This window comes from Rhamphochromis sp. 'chilingali' (genome assembly GCF_963969265.1).
Source record: "Rhamphochromis sp. 'chilingali' genome assembly, chromosome: 13".
NCBI lineage: Eukaryota > Metazoa > Chordata > Actinopteri > Cichliformes > Cichlidae > Rhamphochromis > Rhamphochromis sp. 'chilingali'.
This window is the reverse complement of record NC_137940.1, coordinates 35,095,968-35,115,851: the sequence shown is the minus strand read 5'-3', so window position 1 is coordinate 35,115,851 and position 19,884 is coordinate 35,095,968. Positions and strand designations below refer to the sequence as shown.

The following is a 19,884-nucleotide window of genomic DNA, read 5'->3' as shown; positions in this document are numbered from 1 at the left end:
CTGTAAGATGAGCTCAAGTCATCACTCCACCATCGGGCTTGACAGCTGTTATAAGGTCCTTGCACTGTCCTGGACTTTTAACATTTAGCATGCTAAATGAGGCCTGTCTGAGATGTAGCTCCGGGGTTTTTGCACTTTCTCTGAACATTGCATGCTCTGACCTTGGGGTAAATTTGCTGGGATGTCCACTCCTGGGGAGATTGTGGCGTTATGGTAACACTCATCTGAATGCTCCAGACCTGCAAGGTGCCAAAACCTCACCAGACTTGCTGATTATTTACTACTTACCCTCTTAATTTTGATGGAAGCATTAAGAGTGAGCTTAGTTTTTCAGTTTGTCACACACATTGTAAGACAAATCTTTTGAAGTGTTAACCATGTACAGCTGCTCTAGTTGCGTCTAACAACTATAAAGGTGGAACCGAGTGTAACGTCCGCTTTAGGAAGTTAAGTTCAGAGCACTGAATACAATTGATCAGTATGGGGGACGTGTGTACCAAATTAATAGCAAACCACTCAGCAGTTGTTCACAATGACCTAAACTCACAGTGACCTAAAAATGAAAAATTACAGGGGGTAATTTTATCCCCTGCAAACCACGAATACATAGCACCATAGTGCAAAAGATGTCAAACCTCCAGCATTAGTGTGTAAAACAACTGCTGGTTTCCTTTATCACGTCAGAAAATATACAATTACAGAAGTATGAAGCAGAAAAAAAATATAATCTGCCTCATATGTAGTAGAGGTGCTACCGGTGTTGTTTGACCTCTTGAAAATTTTACATCTTACTCCATGCACCTCAAAATAGGTGAAGCTGTGGCAGAAGTTCCTCCTTTGCTCCTGTGACCTACTGGAGAGGTAACCAACACCGAGTAGATAAAAAAAGAAACAGCACTATGTGAGTTACATAAAACAAGTTTTAATGACGTGACGAAGAAGAATGTGCAGTTTAAATTTGGAAAAGCCGTGATCAAAGCTGACAGTGACTGCTTTCTTGGACATTGACGAGGTTTCATATCAGCGAATCCAGCACTGACTGTTCACACTGAGCCTCACAAACTCCTGGGTCATTCCATAGAAAAAGAAAAACCAGAGTGAGGCTCCAACCTGAACCCCTTAAGAAGAGGATAGTTTAATGTGCACAATAACTTCAGGGGAAATGTTTCCTTTGTACTATAAAATGTTCAGATTAACGTACATGAGGGCAGGTCGAAAAACTGGCGCTTTTTAAGTGAACGAAAAATCGGATTAACGGGTGCTGAGCCACTAAAAACTCAACAACAAAAAATATATATATACATGAATGTCAGCATATGTGTCATGTGCTGGGGATTTTGTTATGTGGGAAGGCTAATAGAGACTGAAAATGGCGTACAGGCATGGAGGCTTATTGGTCATTGTATCTGCAAGCAGTCTGTCCTAGAAGATTAAATTAGATTTTATGAATCTGCCAATTCAATTATTTTAGTTGTGCATATTACAATAATCTATAAACATTTTAATGTGTATATTAATTGGTTACTGTATGCCACACGTTTCTATCTATAACCATTAACTGCTGAGTGTTTGGTTTTGTGTAAATGAATTCAAGTAGACTTAAACTTGCAAACTGATTGCTATCGACCACAGGCTTTAATGATGGCCACACTCACATTTGTATTCTTAGATGGGCTTATTATTTCACTTCTTAAGTACTGGAGCTAACCAGGTGAAATTTCAGTACAGGATCCAAAGCTAAATTTACATTTTTGGTCTGATCTATTTCTTTATAATCAATATACCTAATCAGTATCATGTGATAGCTCCAGTTCAAATTGCACGCGAGGAACAGAAACAAGTGTTGTTGGTATCCTGGATGTTTTCTGAGAATTCGTTGGAGAAAACCTCAAAAATGCATTGTGGGTAACTTTTAAATGGTCATATCACTTTGTAGGATTTCAAACAGGTAATAGCTTATGAAACGTTTCATTTTTCCCTCCATTTAGTTCTCAGCCTCAGCCTCTAGCCGTGATTCCTTATGTTTGAAAACTGACATCTAGTGTTGTATAACACCTGTGAAGTTGCAGCCTTTGGTAGGTGTCTGATAATTTTAGATTCTGTCTAATCTACTGAAATGATCACGCTGGACCTTTTTTGCTTCTTGAAGATGGATTTCACTTATTTTTCTTTGTCTGCACAACAAACCCTCAGCAGATTCGGTGGATCAGGTTTGACTGATTTTATATGGAATGACCCTTCTGACACAAACGTGCTACTACTGCTACTTGACAAAGAGAGAGACACATATATGATGCTTACCTGCTTTGCTGCTGTTAGTGGAAACACAGTAAATGAGGTTTGGAGTGTAACTGGTATCTGATTATCCTCAACAACTACTGTAGGTACAATAGCTTATTTCTTCATTAATGCTGCTCTGCAAAGTTTGCCACACACTGATCAGGATATTCTTAAACATAACGTGAAGATTTGATAAATAGGAATCTTGGTCTGTTTGTATATGCTAGGCCTAACTGCATATTATACTGCTGCACATACATTATGAGCATGTAATACCTCCAGTTCTGCTAACTCTGCCTGTAATAATGCACAGGGACACTATTGACTGCTACAGAAACAAACGCCCGGGCCTACAATTTTTAAGTTTGGAATTATCTAGCTGATTCAGATTTTAAGAAATATGCCAAAGCTTTCACCTAGCTCAACGTCGACCTTGCACATGTAGCTGTACTCATCCTCCCAGTGAGGACGGGATCTCCATCTTGATGGAGGAAGCATTTACAGTTTCTGCAAAAGAGAGGTGAATGTAAAGCATGAGCTCTGTCGTTTTGTCCTTTTACAGAATACATCTAACACTGGAAGTCTGTTTACGTTGCATAAGGCAGATAGATGTGTAAACAGTCCTGGCTTTGACCAGGTTGTCTCTCTCGATGTGCATGTGCACAAACACACACAGTGCAGGCCAGAAGAGTGTGAGCGGTGCCCGGGGAGACGAATGCTTTCTCCCTCGCCTTGGGCTGAAGTCAAAGTTAGTGTGCTCTGTGGCTCTCCTCCCCTTCCTCGCCTCTTTTTCTTCAACACTCTTCTGAAGGATTATGAAGAAAAGTCCAGAGGAACTGTGCAAACACCCGATGATGTTTCAGGTGTTTCCTTTTCTCGCAGCTGTCTTACGGGCTGTATGGTGGGGGCTTCTCATCTGGAAGGTTGTGAGGAGGGGAGTAGCGTGGAGGGATCATTGTAGGCCAGAGGTGGCTGGCTCCAGACTGGGAATCGTCTGACAGGCCTGAAGAGTCAGGGAACACATAGGAGCCCTGCGAATAAAGGAAAACATTTATTACAATATATATATGCTTTGAGCTATTGTATGCTGGCATCAAATGCGTGAGGACCATGAGATACTTTATATGGATCCAATTGGTAACCCTAGAAACAATCGTCATTAGATCCTACTAACACAAATTTCCTGATAAAGAGCTTGACTGTTGTCCATAAATAATTAGAAGCACACACTTCTCAACTGCACCTTTAAAGCAGCTGCATACCTGCAGGTCGTAGGCCGAGTACGGTGGCAGGCAGGGGGCGGTGTTGTAATATGGGTTGAGAGACGTGACGGGCGGGGGAATCTCTGAAGGGACTGGAGCTGTGATGGCCTCTGGTTCAGATGTGCTCTCTGAGGCAGGAGCAGGTGTCTGATGAAGCAACAGAGTGCATTGATGTAACAGTTAGAGAGCTGCGATTACAGAGAAGCGGCTACTGATAAATCTGACATGCTCGTTCAGTGCACGCACCATGTCTTTGAAGCCTCCCAGCACTGCTGCAGTAATGATGCCCAGGAAGAGGGCCACGATGTTGAGGATCGTAGCCGACCACAAGAGGTGGTAGAGGTGTATGACGTCCTGGCAGCTTTTCACATCTGTATATTCATGGTAGCCTCCCATTAACTCAACACGGCTAGGCCAGTGGGGTAAAACAGAGAGGGTGAAAGCTTATAGTCAAGCCAGAAAAATCACTGACAGTGTTTAGTAGTTTTTAAAGATGCACCTACATAAACAAGACACAGAAAAACAAAACTGGGGTTGATTTATGGTTATAAACATTCAGAGGTTGCTGCTGGAAAGCTGGGAGGAGACACGGATTGAGGTTGGTGACACACAAACATGCAGAGGAAATGACAACCTACAACACATTTCTATGATGTTTTCTTAAAAAATAAAATAAGACAAGACAAGACCGAGTTGATCAATACTGGGCATTAATAGCCTAGAAAAAAGGGACCTACTTCCAAATCATGGATGATTTCTTAAACTTTTTCAAAACATCTTTATTCTGAGGTCCCATAAGAGGATGTTCTCTGAAACAAAGGTTAAAAAAGAAAAGAAACATCCTGGTCTGATACAATCACTGCTGCAGTGCAAATTAAAATGACACAGGAGCGCACATCAAAATATAAACACTGCATAGCGAGTAGGCACAGGTTCTGAGGGTGCTCGACCCCCTCGGCATACTCACTTCCCGCAGTTGTAGAGGTCGCAGCAGTAGCAGGTGTTGCTCTTCACTCGCAGGTTACAGGATATGCCTGCTGTATGACATGGCACCTGAAGTGCAAAAATTAGCTTATGTCTCTTCTCGTTGAGCCTGCATGGATTATTCAGCCCCCCAACAATTCAAGCCTATACAAATAATGATCACACTGACAGACAGCATTTAATGGCTCATTGAATATGAGTTAAATGTCTTTCTTACATCATGCTCAGACGCCGTGTCACTGGTGTGATAAGCACAGCGGCCCGCGTACAGAGGCCTGAGGTCCTGCAGAAGAAACGGCATAAAAGAAAGAACTGATGAATATGAAAATGCTGGAATAGTCTTATTTTGTTTGCCAACTAAAATTAATAATAACGTTTTATATTAGACCTGCTATGGACATTTCCAGCTCCATGTTGGGAAGTTAAAGAAAAGCAAAAAACAAAACAAAAAAAAAGCTAATTTATCTAAGGGGCCTCAATTCATACACTCTGTGAAACAAGACTTTTCCATCCATTTAAACCAACTTTGTTCTGATTGGCTGCTTCTCGTAAGCAAAAGATTTGAAAAAGCAGGTGGGCGGGGATTAAGGATATCCTATCTCTTTTACATCATACAGCAACAAAGGGTAGAAAAAACTGTCAGAAACTGAGCTTCTACAGCCGTCTTCAGGCTCACAGGGATTACATGCACATAAACAGACCATTTTATAAAAAACTTTGGGCCAGTTTAATATAACCAGCTACCATTTTAACAGGAGAGATTTTACATAATTCTGTCTTACATGTTTTAAAGCTTTATTTTGTAAAATTTGTCTTCTTTCAGCTGCTTCCTTTAGTGATCCCCACAGTAGCTTTGAGTTTATTCTTCTTCAGGTGGAGTTTTAAGTTACTGGTTACAATTTAGTCCTTGAGATTCAGTTAATGTCTATTTTCTATAAGTATTTTGCTTTAGGTGTTTTGTTTTTGTCTCATAGCTTTTATGAGCCTGCCCTGTGTTTCCTGGGTCCTGTTAAGTCTCTCTCAGTATAGGTGTTGTCATGTTTTGTTACTTCCTGTCTTATTTTGCCAGTCATCTCGTGGGCTCTATGTTCCTTTCCCCCCTCTGTGTCCCCTCTCCCTAAAAAACTCAAATATGGATTTTTTCACATTTTCTCACTTCTTTTTCACATTCTACTACATGCTGCTTCTTCATTTGTTCCATGTTTCCTCTCTGGTCACCAAAGCTTGCACTTTTTCCTTTGTTTTGTCTTTTTTTTTGTTTCTGGATAGTGACCCCAAATCTGCCTGACAGCATCATTTTGCCTTCATCTCTAGCATCCCCCTCTGTAACATGTCCTCCTTACCTACATCCCACATGGAATGCTATATTAAGATGGACATCTGGTCTAAAATCTTTGCTAAATCAAACATGTGGACCATTTCTAGTGGGAATGCTTGAAAAGCATTCACAGTATTGTTCTTCTATTCTTTATTATTTTCTTTTCCGTACGTTTTTGGCATCTAACTCCTTCAAAACCATTCAACTTAGAAAAACCATTCAAACACCGTTAAATTCTCCTTTTTTGGACATTCTTCTTCTGTGTGAACGTCAGCTTTTAGCAGTTCAGCACTTTTGTTTTCAGGTTAAAAATTCATTTTTTTTCTTTATCTCCTTCAAACTTTTTAACTTAAAATTCATCAATTATTTCATTTCAGCTCATACATTCAGATTTAAGCGTTCACGCTGCAGTTTCTTCAGAAAATGCACAAAGGTAAAATCGTCAGGGTGAATTATCGCTACATGACCAGGCGTCCAAAAGTAACACTGCTTGGGTCAGTTTATTTTATGGCCCTGGGAAACGTATATTTGGTCTGACTTTGTTTTTTACTGGGAAAGAAAAAATACTGGGGTCAAAAATAAATCTACTTTGAAAGTTTGACGAGGACAGCAAAATGTGATCAGGCCATATTGAGTTTTATGGTTTATTTACATAATTTTTCCCCTGTTCAAGTTATTTTAAAGTTTAAAAAAACAAAAACAACCCTGGAAGAATGACAGACGTTTCAGAGGAAACACTCAGCATACTTAAATATATACTAAGATTATGCTGAGATTATATCTGTAAACCCTCACTACTTTTATATTTAATTACTAACAACTATGTCCCTACTCATTATTACAGTTTAATAATAAAAACACACATACCAGCAAACATTTTATATGAGGTGTCTCCTTGGGGACCAGTGCAACACTACTAGCACTCTGATCCAGGTGCGTTTATTTGAATTTCTTTTTAGAAAACAGGAGAAAGTTGCAAGAAGGTGAGAACTGAAGACTGCTCTCATCAATCACAAGTGATGATCCTTCAAGTGAATGTCGGGTCAGACAGCCGACGTTAACTCTCAGGCCAAGTTTGAAGTTGTGACTGCACGTGCAAATACAGAAAACAGCCAACCAGCCACTTGATGACACTGTGTAGCATACTCTGGATCGTTCAGTATACGCTACGATAAAAAGGAGCTTTTATGTATTACCAAATCAATAAGAATAAAACTGACCTCACTGTTCTCTGATGCAAACAAGAGCCTTTTTGAGCAAGCACTTCAGATGAAAATCATTAATATCACAAATAACACTGACATTCAATCAGCTGTAAAAATCAAGACTGTGCTTTCACTTTCTGTGTCCTCAAAGAACAAAAAATGAACGTGTGGTTTAAAACTGCTACCAAATATAGCAAAAATAGCTAAGTTTAACGACCATGCTCCTCAATTAATGCTCCTAAATTCACTTGATTCAACAGTGCGCCTCTTCAGAGTCTAGTGTACCAAATGCTGTTTGAAAGGAAAATGTTCCACTTCACTGACGCCATTAGTGGCGAACGAAAACCTGCTAATGGGAATCTCCCTTTTCACACTGCCCTAACTTACTTCAGCATAATTGTTTTAAGAATGCATTAGTGGTTACTTGTTGTTTTCTGTGCTTTGCATCATGGAGAATAACAGTCTTCTACCACAAAATAAATCATCTTGTGAGACACCCTTCTGTCTCACAAGAAGGGTGTGGCAGCTACCCCAGCCTGAAAGATGTGAGCAGGACGTCGAGGAGGGGATGCGTCTAATGTAGCCTGGCGCCCAATAAGAAGCCCGTTATTAGTGTGTAATTAGAATGATCTAAATTTACAGGATAAGTTAAATAAGCTTTTGTGATACTTACAATGTGCCTCGCTGCAAATACTCCATCGACGATGGCACAGCAGAAGGCAGCCACCACTCCAAAGCTGATGAAGACAATGGATGCCACTAACTGTGGAAGAAGATGGAGAGGCCCGAGCTTCATATTTGGGTTTTCAATAGAAGGGTAAATCTTAACATAAACGTGCATCATTCTCATTTTCTTTTCTCACCAGTGGCCTTAAACCAGCTGAAATTGCAGTACACTCATGTATATCAGTGTGCAGAAGTACAGTTCAGATCCAGTTAGTGGAAACATCTAGCACTCGCAGTGCAACCCTTTACCTAAACCCATCCACAGACCTCTTCTCTTTTCAGTCTTCGGTGAAACACAGCCAGTATTCGGTTACACATCACCCCACTCCTCTGGAGCCGCCCCACCACAGTGGAGGGAGGGAGTGTGAAGTGACACCACAGACTGAGCAGCTTGAGGTACAGTTTCCACAATCAGATCTGAGTCCAGATTGAAAGGCTGAAGCTCCTCTGACCTTTTAAAAGTGGACGTGGTTGTTCTTGGAGATTACTAAAGTAGCTTTTCATGAGTCAAAGTTCAAACTAATCTCTTGTGTACCTTGTGCAGAAACTCTGAAGTCCCCCCACCCCTCTTTTTTTATGCTGCCTATTCTCTGATTGGCTGCCCCTCACACACAGAAGGTGGGCAGACCTCCTGTGCTCACACCCAGAGCTGTATCCCTGAGATCACCATACTAAGGGGAAGCCTTCTTTCTTTTATAATCATAAAAATCCAATAGTAGAAAAAAGGGAACTAAATGTTCAGAGCAAACTGAAGCCTGAGCGTTTAGCTCACATGCACCACTTATGTGACCTCATTATCTATCACTTTGTGGAATTGACCAATATGTAGAGTACGTAAACAGCCTCGTCTCATAGCAGAATGTGAAATACACAGGAAAAAGCCATCGATTTGTTAATGAATATGAAATGTTACATTTTTGTCCACACTCTTCAGAGGGGAAGTGTCAACATGGCAGCCAAAAAAATTGTGTTCAGGAACACGGTAAGAAGGATGGACAATTTATGTCTGCAGAAACATGGATGAGTAGGTCAGCTGTTATCACAAACTGCTATGAGACTGTCTTGTTATATATGTCAGAGAGTAAAAAAAGGATGATTGGTCAGCTTTAACAATCACATTTAAAAACCACCAAAGAGTTAATGTTTTTAGTAGCATTTGTGTGCGTGTCATTCTGTCTGTAAGCATGATAGCTGGAAAAGTTTTGAATGAATTCTCATAATGAAAATTTAAATAAGATTTGGCTTACAGCCACCAAATTCTTCAAGGACAACTTAATGATGTATTGGTTGAAAACTGACAAAAAGCCTCAGTAACTTGGAAACTATGTCTCAGGTGTGTATTCTCAACATATAGAAAGAACCACATAAATGGTCACTTTCAAACTGTCCTTTAAGGTCAGTAAAAACAATCTGAAAAAAAGTCTGTGAAGGTCCTCAATCATCCAGGCCATCGTAGTCTAAGGAGCTTGGAAAGAAAAGCGTCTGGACTTCTTTAAGTTGCTTGAAGACGTTTCACCTCTCATCCGAGAAGCTTCTTCAGTTCTAAGGTCAAATGGGGTTAAGGCATCTGGGGAGGGAACTCAAAACTGGATTATAGATGGCAGACAGTTGGTGTCGTAAGCCCCGCCTCTGTTCAAAGATGGTCGCTCACAGTGGACATAGATGCTTCTTTCACTCCTCTTTCAAACCATCTGTCCTCTCTGTCCAAAATGTGAACATTGGCATCCTCGAAAGAGTGACCTTTGACCTTTAGATGCAGATGAACTGCTGAGTCTTGTCCTGTGGAGGTGGCTCTTCTATGTTGTGCCATGCGCTAAGGAATTCGCATGATAAGGTGGGGCCAGGTTTCACAATGAGCTCACCCGAAACTCTGGCTGATTGGGACCCACACCCAGTTTCCCACCTTGGCTCAGGCGATTAGAGGATCATCAGGGGGTCCTTTTGTCCCTCTGTGGGGGGAAACTCCCACTAGGTTTAAATCTGGGACTCTCCACCATTTGACCTTAGAACTGAAGAAGCTTCTCGGATGAGAGGTGAAACGTCTTCAAGCAACTTAAAGAAGTCCAGACGCTTTTCTTTCCAAGCTCCTTTGAATCTGAAAAAAAATTTGTCTTTTTGTAATTTTTTTGGTTTCTTTTGCTATTTGATGCCTCAAAGTTACAGCTGAAGAAATGACACTGGGGCTTATTAGACCTGACAAAACTCAGTTAAAGACAGAAAATTAAAGACATCTAAAAAGAATTCTGACCTATGTCTTTAAATTGTAGTTTGAGTGCTGTACTTTGAGGAAGTTTGTTATTGCATTTGTACATGTGGACATTGCATTCTTTTTGGGAATCATCTGATGGTGTTGGATATCGGTCTCACACTGCAGCTATATGTATACGAATAAGGAACATGCCCTTACTGAAGTCTGCTTCTTCACAGGTCATATCACAACGACTGATCGGAAGGTTTTTAAATGAACACTTAATACTTCACATATTTCTCACTGTGAGTATCAGTAATTAGCGCTTTACTTTTCTACTCAGACGTCACTTCACAGCCCCAATGAAACGTGTCAGCCAAGCAGTGAAGCTGCTCTATATACTGCAAGTGTCGCTGGAAATTTGACCCATTTTGATATGTCACCACAGACTCTGTGATATTTTTATAATTATTTTAGCAGGTCAGTTCAGTCAGGACAACCGTGGTCAAAAGACGACTGTTTTTCCATCTGCAGTTATTTATATTTGACCTCTCTGCCCTTCCCACATGCATACATGGACAGCGTAAGGCACAGACAAGACCAGGCATCAGTGAAAACAGATACTGTGCTGGTTAAAATCAGGCACACAATAAAAGAACGAGCTGAGGTAGAGGTGCGTTGCAAAGTGGCTGGCAGTGCACAGCAACTGTGGGAAGGTTAAAGCAGCTTAAATAGTGTGCTCTATATGGGATTTGCCAATTGAATGCATAAAAAGATATCAGCTTAGGCACCAGCTGTTGTGGGCCGGCGATGTCAAGACTGCGGCTGAGTTTGACTTTGCGGCCTCCCCGAACAAACACTATACTCCCTTTAAAAGGGTAACCCTACAAACAAAATTTGTTTGGGGCTATGTAGTAGTAGTTATAAGTCTGCTTAACATTTCAAATTCTGTAATACTAATGTGGGAATCTAAGCCTAGAGCCCCTCTCATAGCAGCTGTCTAGGATATACTTTCCTCTTGCAACATGGGCGATAGAGTATGCTCGCTAAGTGGTTAAAAAAAATACATCGGATGAGTTACTCTCTTTCTTTCCGTTTTAAGTATAAAATATGTTAAATAATTCAAGGATTCTTCAATAAAAACTCATAACAACGACTCAGCACAAAGTGGGCCATGTAAAATCAGAATCGGAATACTTTATTAATCCCTGAGGAAATTATGTGGTTACAGTTGCAAGACAGCAAGAAATCACAGAGCGGGGTCAGCGGATGCTTGGGGGCATAGCGCGCAGAGGTCACCAACTTTCTGCAGTCAGTCGCTGCAGACCTCCAAACTTCACGCGGCCTTCAAATTGGCTCAAGAACATTGAGTAGAGAGCTTCATGGAATGGGATTCATGGCGAAGCAGCTGCATCCAAGCCATACATCACCAAGCACAATGCAAAGCATCAGATGCAGTGGTGACTCTATGCTGCACTAGAGCACTGGAGGTGTGTTCTGGGGTGACGAGTCACACTTCTCGATGGATGAGTCTGAGTTTGATGTTTGCCAGGACTGCTTGTCTGACTGCACTGTGCCAAGTGTAAGTTTGGTGGAGGGGGAAATATGTAGTGGGGTTGTTTTTCAGGAACTGGGCTCAGCCCCTTAGGCTACGTTCACACTGCAGGCGAAAGTGCATCAAATCAGACATTTTTGACCCTATGCGACCCGATGCATATCCGAGACATATATGCATATCTGATCATGGTCTGACAGTGTGAACGGCACAAATCCAATATTTTCAAATCCGATCTGGGTCACTTTCGTATGTGGTACTGAATCCGATACGTATCCGATGTTTTAGAAAGCGACTGCTGTTTGATGGTCATGTTGCATTAAATCTGTCTTTTACGTCACTGACACAAGACAGACGCCAATTATCAGCACCGTAGAAGACATCGTGAACGCTTCCTGGCCATCCAGTGTAGATGTCAGTGAAACTGTTGGGAAGACAACGTTGGAGAAACGTGAACATTTTATTTGTACTGTATAATCAGCAGATTCTGACAGAAATCTGCAGCTATCCTTTGAAGCACCGCTCCTCTAAAACAGCAATAAGGATCATTATTAGGCCAAATGTAAATAACAAAATAACTTTATAACTTAAAGCAAAATTGGGAAATGTAAAGTCCGAAATAAGTCTTTATATTAAGGGCCATCAGTCAAACAATACTGTTTGGTCTGGGTCTAAACAGAGCGCGTTGTGTGACGTCTTCTTCGTTTGTGCAAGCGGGGCGCTTTGAGGTTCACACTAGAGCGCGTTTGCTGTCGCATTTTATTTGGAGTGTGAACAAGCAGACAAAAAATTGGATTTGATCAAAAAATCGGAATTGAGCATTAAGACCTGCAGTGTGAACGTAGCCTTAGTTGCAGTGAAAGGACTGCGCACCAGTGCACAAAGAGAACAAATTTGGTGTTGAAGAACTTGACTAGCCTACACAGAGTCCTGACCTCAAACAGACCTTATGGATGAATTAATCAGTCTGACCTCACAAATGTACTTCTGGACGAATGGTAAAAAAATTCCCATAAATGCTCCTAAACCTTGTGGAAAGTCTTCCCAGAAGAGTTGAAGCTGTTAAAGCTGCAAAGGGTGACATCATATTAACTCTATGGATCAAGAACGGGATGTCACTCAAGTTCATGCGTGTGAAGCCAGACACGCAAATGCTTTTGGCAACATACTGTAGCTGAACTCAGTAACCTCGCTCTACGAACCGAGAGGAAGCTTGGACCACAAGCAGCTCCTCGTGCACCCACCATGACAGTTAAAATAAACAGAATAAAAGCAGTGCATGAATGTAGACAACTAATACCAGTGCAGTTACAACGTCACTAACTAGTCACGCTATAAATAATGTCAGCACATGTTCTGTGTAATGAGATTTTATGGTGGTAAACAAGAGTGTGGTGTAATGTGCCAGGGCTCATTCAACACACACGCCTGCTGACTGGAACTCCAGGCATCTAAATGCTGTTGCATGATGGGAAAAAGTGTCACGACACAAACACATTCTTAACTCCAGCTCTGACAGAGCCTGCCCGGCTCCTCCCACCTGCTCCGCTCATCTGAAGTTTCCTTCCCCACATTCCTGCACGGACATCTGTCTTCCTCCACTTACACCCTATTTCTATTTCAGGCTGCGTAACCCCGACTCCGAAATTCAGGATAGTTTGTCCGATACTCAACACATGAAGCTCCTCGGGATGAGTGGGACTGCAGCTCCCATAATCAAACTGCTTTGTCTGCTGCAGGGTAACTGGGACTAATATTCAGTTTAATATCAGTGATGTTGAGATGAGGTGACACGAAGCACTGAAAGAGATCTCAGTGCACAGAGGTAATATAAATCCTCTTACCATCTGCCTCTTGTTCTCTATCAAATGAGCGCCGATAATTCCCAGAAAAGAGCCAAAGCCCAGCTGAAAGGAGAGAAAACAGCTGTTAGGGCATTTATCTAGCTTTGATTTCAGAATCTTGATTGCACAGTGCAAGCTCAGCACAAGTCTGATATATCAAGTATTAATAATACTTATCATAATCGTACAGTTGTTGTGATTTCTCTTTATCTTATGATGCTCGCTTTGTAAGTAAATTCCAATATGTTTTATTAATTTATCAATCGGACTAACGTGGCGTAACCTGCTCTACAGTAACCATTTATGTAAGCGAGAATGCTAAAAGCCAAGTACTGTGACGAACAGGTTTAGAGATTGAAACATATTACCTCATTCAGTGGATAATGACAGTGATGCTAAATAATAAATGTGGGTAATATTTACAGCTCAAAGACCTTCGGTGATGAGGTTTATCAGGGCTAGTGAGCAGTGGCGAGTGTGCTGGAAGCACAGCGACTTCACTTATCATGCAGCCTAAGAGAGAACAGGCCTGCTGGGCCGCGTCTGTCGATGGTAGGCGCCGGTGCGAATGTGTACTCACAATGACTCCTGAGTAGTAGCCGCCCACCGTGATGTTCTGTGTCCTGGTAGTCGCTGCCAGGCCGAAGATGAGGATGAGCACAGACACAATGAGCAGCATCACCGTCACAATTATGGATTTCCTCTTTCTTCTCTTAAAGGATCCTAGAAGAAATAAGTAAACATGAACACTGGCACAAGCAGTAAAGAGATTCAGGCATTTGCTTCAGCTCTCATATGGTCCTGCCACAGCATTTCATGCAGGTTCAGGTCTGGACTTTGAATAAGCCATTGTAACACCTTGATTCTTTTCTTTTTTAGACGTTCGTTTGTAGATTTGCTGCTGTTCTTGGATCACAGTCCTGTTGCATGACCCGGTTTCAGCCATGCTTTAGCTATCAGACTGACGCCTTCACATTTGACTCTAAAATACTTTGGTATCCAGGGGAGTTCATGGTGGACTCACCAACCCTCCACCACTTTGCCTGACAGCTGGTATGAGGCGTTTTTGCTGGTATGCTGTGTTTGGGTTTCTCTAGTGTGGCACAGCGGGTAATGGCCAAACACTCTGGTCTCTGTCAGAAGTCTTGTGGTTTGTTCAGATGCAACTTTGCAAACCTAAGCCATGCTTTCATGTGGCTTAAGGTGAGAAGAGCCTTTCTTACTCTGCTAAATTAACTACATTGTCCTGTACTGCATAGCCATTTCTGGAAATGTAAATCTTTTTAGTTTATAGCCTACATAGTTTTTTTCTTCACAGACTAAGAATTAAAACTACCTGCTCCTGATGCCAGCATCTGAAAAGTATTCAATTTGATACACAAAGGCCATCAGTTCTACTCAAACATAACAATTTGAAACAGTAAATATTCCGTTTCAGAGAAAACAAGGACACAGCTTTCAAGGAACAACAGCTGAAGCAACACATTTCTTCATCCATTCTGGCAAAATGACTACTTTACCCAATGTCGGAGGGATTCATCCCTTTTAGCAGCAATGACTTATTCAGTGACTTAAAAGAAATTTGATAGAATTACCTCCTTAACTTGCAGGTTTTCTGTATATTTTTGTGAATCATCAAATAAGCGCTGATAATTCTGAACGAGAACTTTGCAAATGTTTTGAGATAATGGGTGAAAGCAATTGAGAAAAACCACAAAGGGACTCGTGACTGTTCCTTAGTATTCTGCCGCCCTCGCTTTGACCATTAGTGGGCACTTCTGTTGATGTGTCTCTGAGGAAGTGATAAAACCTGAAGTATCTGAAGAGCTGCTGCATGTGTGAATGTTTGAAATATTCACAGGGACCTGACTGAGTTTCAATTTAGCCCAGTTAATGATTCAATTCTTACCTAAAAATTAGGAAAAATTTACTACTATGGTTAAAAAAGATTTTTTCTTAACGTCAGCACCTACAAGTGATATGTTCAGATTCTTGTCTCCACTCACTCCACCCTGCCTGCGGTCTCTTCTTCACCTCTCTCGTGCACGGTCCATTGATTTAGCTGGTTGACGTCAGGTATTTAAACTTGTCACTTTCACTACCCTTACTCTTTGCAGTGTGACTGAAACCCCTGTCTCCTTCTCATTCACACACATCTGTTCTGTCTTGCTTCTACTGGCTTTCATTCCTCTTCTCTCCAGGGCATACCTCCACTCTCCAGGCTCTCTTCCGCCTGCTCCTTATTCTCACTACAGATCACAATGTTGTCTGAAAACATCATAGTCCATGGAGACGCCTGCATGTCCATCATCACTGCAAACAAGAAGGGGTTTAGAGCCAAGGCCTACTTTGACTCAATCGAAGCACCACCCTCACATACGTCTCTGCGACTCCTGACTTCCTTCTTCAGTACCACAGTTCCTCTCTTAGCACCCCATCATATGCTTTCTCTAGACCCACAAAGACACAGTGCAACAATTGTTAAAACACTGCATCTGCAGTGCTCGTTCTCAGCACAAAGCCATACTGAAGATCACTGAAGATTATCACCTCTATGATCACTGCAGCTCTGCACATCACTTTTGTTCTTAAAAATCTATTTCTCTGGCATATTCTCACTCTCCAAGATTGGTTAGCACATTTCCATCTCTATCCTTAACCACCTGAACCTGCTGCGCATTCTTATCAGCTCAAGCTCTCAGCCTAGCCAAATCATTCCTTCCTTAGTGTTCTGCCTCTCATAAACTCACTATAAGCCTTTTCCCATACTCCCATCTACTTTCTTCATCTCCTTGACTTTTCAAACCTCTTCCTACAAATACTGTCTTATACTTCCTGATTCCACGATCGAATCTCCTAGTTCTCTTTCATCTGTTTAGAGGATACACCAGACACTTCCTTGGCAGGTTCGCACGCCACTGAAGCTGCTCTCTGTCTAAACTCTTGCCTGAACTCTGCACAACATTCAACAAATGAAAGTTAAACCTCTAAATGCAAATAAAAAACAGTGACAGGATCCAGTTCACCCAATATGGACTCAGCCAAAATGGAAAACTGTCCTGTGGTCCATCCAATCAAAATAAAGCTTAGACCCTGTATCCGCTGGACTGAAGAGGAGCGGGACCAGCCCACTTATTATTGGTAAAAGTTCAAATGCTATCATGTGTTAATGTGCCGTTAATGCTGAGCAATATCTACAAATTTCAGAGCAACAAATGACATCTATAAAAGTGATTTGCTTTTTTCAGTGAAGGACAGGGCCAAAGCACGTTCTACACGTATTCCAACAGGGTGGATCAATAAAGAGCTTGAGCACCTGCAGCATTGAAGAGATGACCATAAACTATAAATAATATGTACATCAATGTGCCAAAGATCAGCCTTCAACGGTCAAATACTCTAAGGTGATATTCCTTTAATTTGCTAAAGCCAAACCTCATCAATGTAAGAAAGGAGAATGGCAGAGAGAGGCAGTGGCTGGTAAGTTAAGATGCAGTCTTCAATATCTACTCTCGTGCATTTGTTTCAGTCTGTGGTTGCACAAAACCGCTCTTTCTATATCCTCGGTGATTTATTCTGTGGTCACAGCCCATTTTAGATTAAGCCGAGTCACTTCCACACTCAGTTTTATCAATACATGAACATGTCAAGGTCAAGTCTGCTGCTGAATACTGATGCTCCAACCTGGAGATAAACAAGAAAGCACACTGAGCTTGTGTGACTAAAACATATGGCTACAGTTCATTTCTGTCTCCATGGTGCCTGCGTAGAGAAGGACGCGGCCTCTGAGATTAATGAGCCAGAAATACATGTGTGAGTTTGCAGAGCTTAGAGTTAAAATAACAGTTCTACTGTGAGAAAACTACTTTTCCAGCAGGCAACAGAAGGAGTGAAATGACCATGAGAAACTTGGTGCTGCCATCAGAACAGTTCACCCAGCACAAGATTAACATGTTACCATTCAGCTGGTGCTAGGGTGAGGCCTGGGTTTTGCTGCTGACACATGATAAAATGGCACAGTTTCAGAAACTAGAAGATGTTACCTTTAAAATGAGAAAACTCAGCATCACAATTTTTCTGCTTTTTCTCTTTTTTGGGGGAAAAAACCCAAACAGTTTTTAAAGAGACTCTTAAACAGTTTAGAAAAAGGATGCATAGATGGAGTTCCAAAGAGGCTGGAACTCTGAGGGTTTTATTCCTGAATGTAGCTGAAGAAAAAAGAAGAGGATTGATAACTAAACTGGACTTGTTGTTTTATTAAACCTTTACCACATTTAAAACCGACTAGGCTGATATTTTTTGTTTCTTGTCAAACTGATACTTTTAATTGGACTCATTTGCACAAACACACGGGACACAAAAAGGCTGCGGCAGAGATCATATAATTACCATTAAATTTCAATCATTAAATGTTTACAATCGAAAGGATTAAAAATTAATAAAAGAAAAAAATAGATTAATACATAAAGTCAGTCTAACTTTATCAGGCCAGGTTTTGATCTAGCACAGTTTTTCTACTGATCATTAGCTTGTGGAGGGAAATTGTATGGTGGCTACCAAATACCAAAAGAAATCCAGTGAATCACCAGAAGAACAGAAATGGATTTAAAGGTTTGGGTGGGCCACAGAAGATTTTCAAATTAAAAGTGATACATGGTGCTAGTTTTTGAATGGCAGATCTAATATAAATGATTCAAGGTTTATTTAATTTAACTTAAAATTCTGTATAAAAAAGCCAAAAGTAACAAGAAAATGGAAAATTTTCTGTTAACTAAGGAGAAACGTTTAGGTAGCTTAAGCATACTTTACGTTATTATTGAGGTAGGATTATGCCTTTTTTTTTTTTTACTTATGTAGTCTCATTTGAAACTTTAAATGCTTGTTTTTGTATTAAATAAATGTTTCATAAACTCTTCACTTTCTATTTATTTCTGATCAAATGTCTTTGAGTAAGGTGCCACTTTATGAAACAATGTCCTAGAAACGCCCCTGCCCAACATGCCTTACAGGGATTTCAAAAAACAAACAAACCAAACAAACAAACTCCAAGGCAAACTTCTATTGTTTGAATAATCAACGATGTGCTGCCATCTGATGAGAATTACCCGCATTGCCAAATATATTCCCGCGACTTTTTTTCTCGCGGTATTTGATCGTTTAATCGATTTATTTTTCATGGTAGCTGCCCGGCATCCAGCTGACAAAGAAAGAGAGAAGAAGAACACGAAGAAGAAATGGGTGTGCGGCAGCCAGCAGCCATCGGAGCCAAACCTCCAGGCTGCTCTGGTTACTCAGCGCCGCCGCACCTGCAGTGACGCGCTGCGGCCTGGGAGAGGAAAAAATAGTCTGCCCGGTGATGCAACGAGTGTTTCAGGCTGCTTTTAAAAGACATGAGAGAAAATCATAAAACGATTTCATTTCTCTCATCCGATGTAAATAACAGGTGTGGATGAGCATTTTAAGGCTCACCTGGGTGTTACGGAAGAGGTAAAAGACGCATGAGAAAATCCCCGCAGTGTAAGTCAGTTTAACGGGTTTTAATTGACAGAAAAACCTGCTGCAGACACGCCGCTGACCTTGCTCGCACACCTACCAATGCTCGTCTCTGAGAGGGTCAGACCGCTGGATTGGAGGCTCTGAGGAGGGGGCATGCTGGCTGGAGGACGTTTTACCGAAGTCCAATCCTCTTCCAAATAAAAATAAATAAATAAATATATATAAATATTAAACAATCACGACTCAGTGCTGGGTGATGTAAATCTGAGGGCTAACGGTGGACGAGCTGGGGCATTCTCTGACGAGCTGTCCTCCGTCCCGCTGAAGCCCGGGCCCGTCTCATTTACATCCCCGCGGCTGCGGAGACCTCGCTCGGCGTCCGTCCTCTCGCCGTGTCGGTGTCGGACAGCAGGTCGCTGGTGCTGCTGCTGGTTGTATGTGCGCATGTCACACACACACACACACACACACACACACACACACACACACACACACACACACACACACACCGACCGAAAAGCAGCTACTCTGGAAGCCGTTACTATTTAAATAGTAATATTCGTTACTTTGCGTTACACTCGCAAACCGGTTAGCGTGGATCTGTTTTGCTTACCAGCTGCTGCTAGTTTATTTGCTGAAATATATAAACTGATATCAAGAGGAGCAACTACAAGCCTCAGGGCAACTTAAATTAAAAATCTGTCTAATTGAACCTTTCAGATTAAGACTGAAGTTTCAAAAATGATGTTGATTTAATAGAAATTACAAATAAATAGGAGGTATGAGAGTGAATTAACGAAGAAGCTTCTCGGATGAAGGTGAAACGTCTTCAAGCAACTCAAAGAAGTCCAGACGCTTTTCTTTCCAAGCTCCTTAGACAGTGAATTATCACCGAAAACAGGGATTAAACATCCTACTGAGCGCCTGTTTTGTGACAAATTGAGTTTAAAAGGGTTTTAAATCTTTTTTTTAAATTTTGTTTGATATTACGAAGATTTAAATTCACACTTCTAGAGAAGCTCATAA

At 41.3% G+C, this 19,884-nt stretch overlaps 1 protein-coding gene across 3 annotated transcripts; it reads right to left on the bottom strand.

The window, feature by feature from the left end:
• Window positions 1-916: 916 nt before the first annotated feature.
• On the bottom strand, window positions 917-19,259 carry tmem255a (transmembrane protein 255A). Of its 3 annotated transcripts, none has more exons than XM_080901852.1 (10): window positions 18,956-19,259; window positions 13,943-14,085; window positions 13,363-13,425; window positions 7,723-7,812; window positions 4,744-4,809; window positions 4,510-4,595; window positions 4,280-4,351; window positions 3,789-3,951; window positions 3,543-3,689; window positions 917-3,311 (listed from the first exon to the last, which is right to left on the bottom strand). In XM_080901852.1, the coding sequence occupies exons 1-10, from the start codon at window positions 19,011-19,013 to the stop codon at window positions 3,168-3,170; spliced, it is 1,032 nt and encodes a 343-aa protein (XP_080757978.1). In that variant the 5' UTR covers window positions 19,014-19,259; the 3' UTR covers window positions 917-3,167. The 3 variants fall into 3 exon arrangements, with proteins under 3 accessions (XP_080757978.1, XP_080757976.1, XP_080757977.1); XM_080901850.1 differs by lacking the exon at window positions 18,956-19,259 and adding an exon at window positions 14,221-14,333 and having other exon boundaries at window positions 3,789-3,957; XM_080901851.1 differs by lacking the exon at window positions 18,956-19,259 and adding an exon at window positions 14,221-14,333.
• Between the last annotated feature and the right edge of the window lie 625 nt (window positions 19,260-19,884).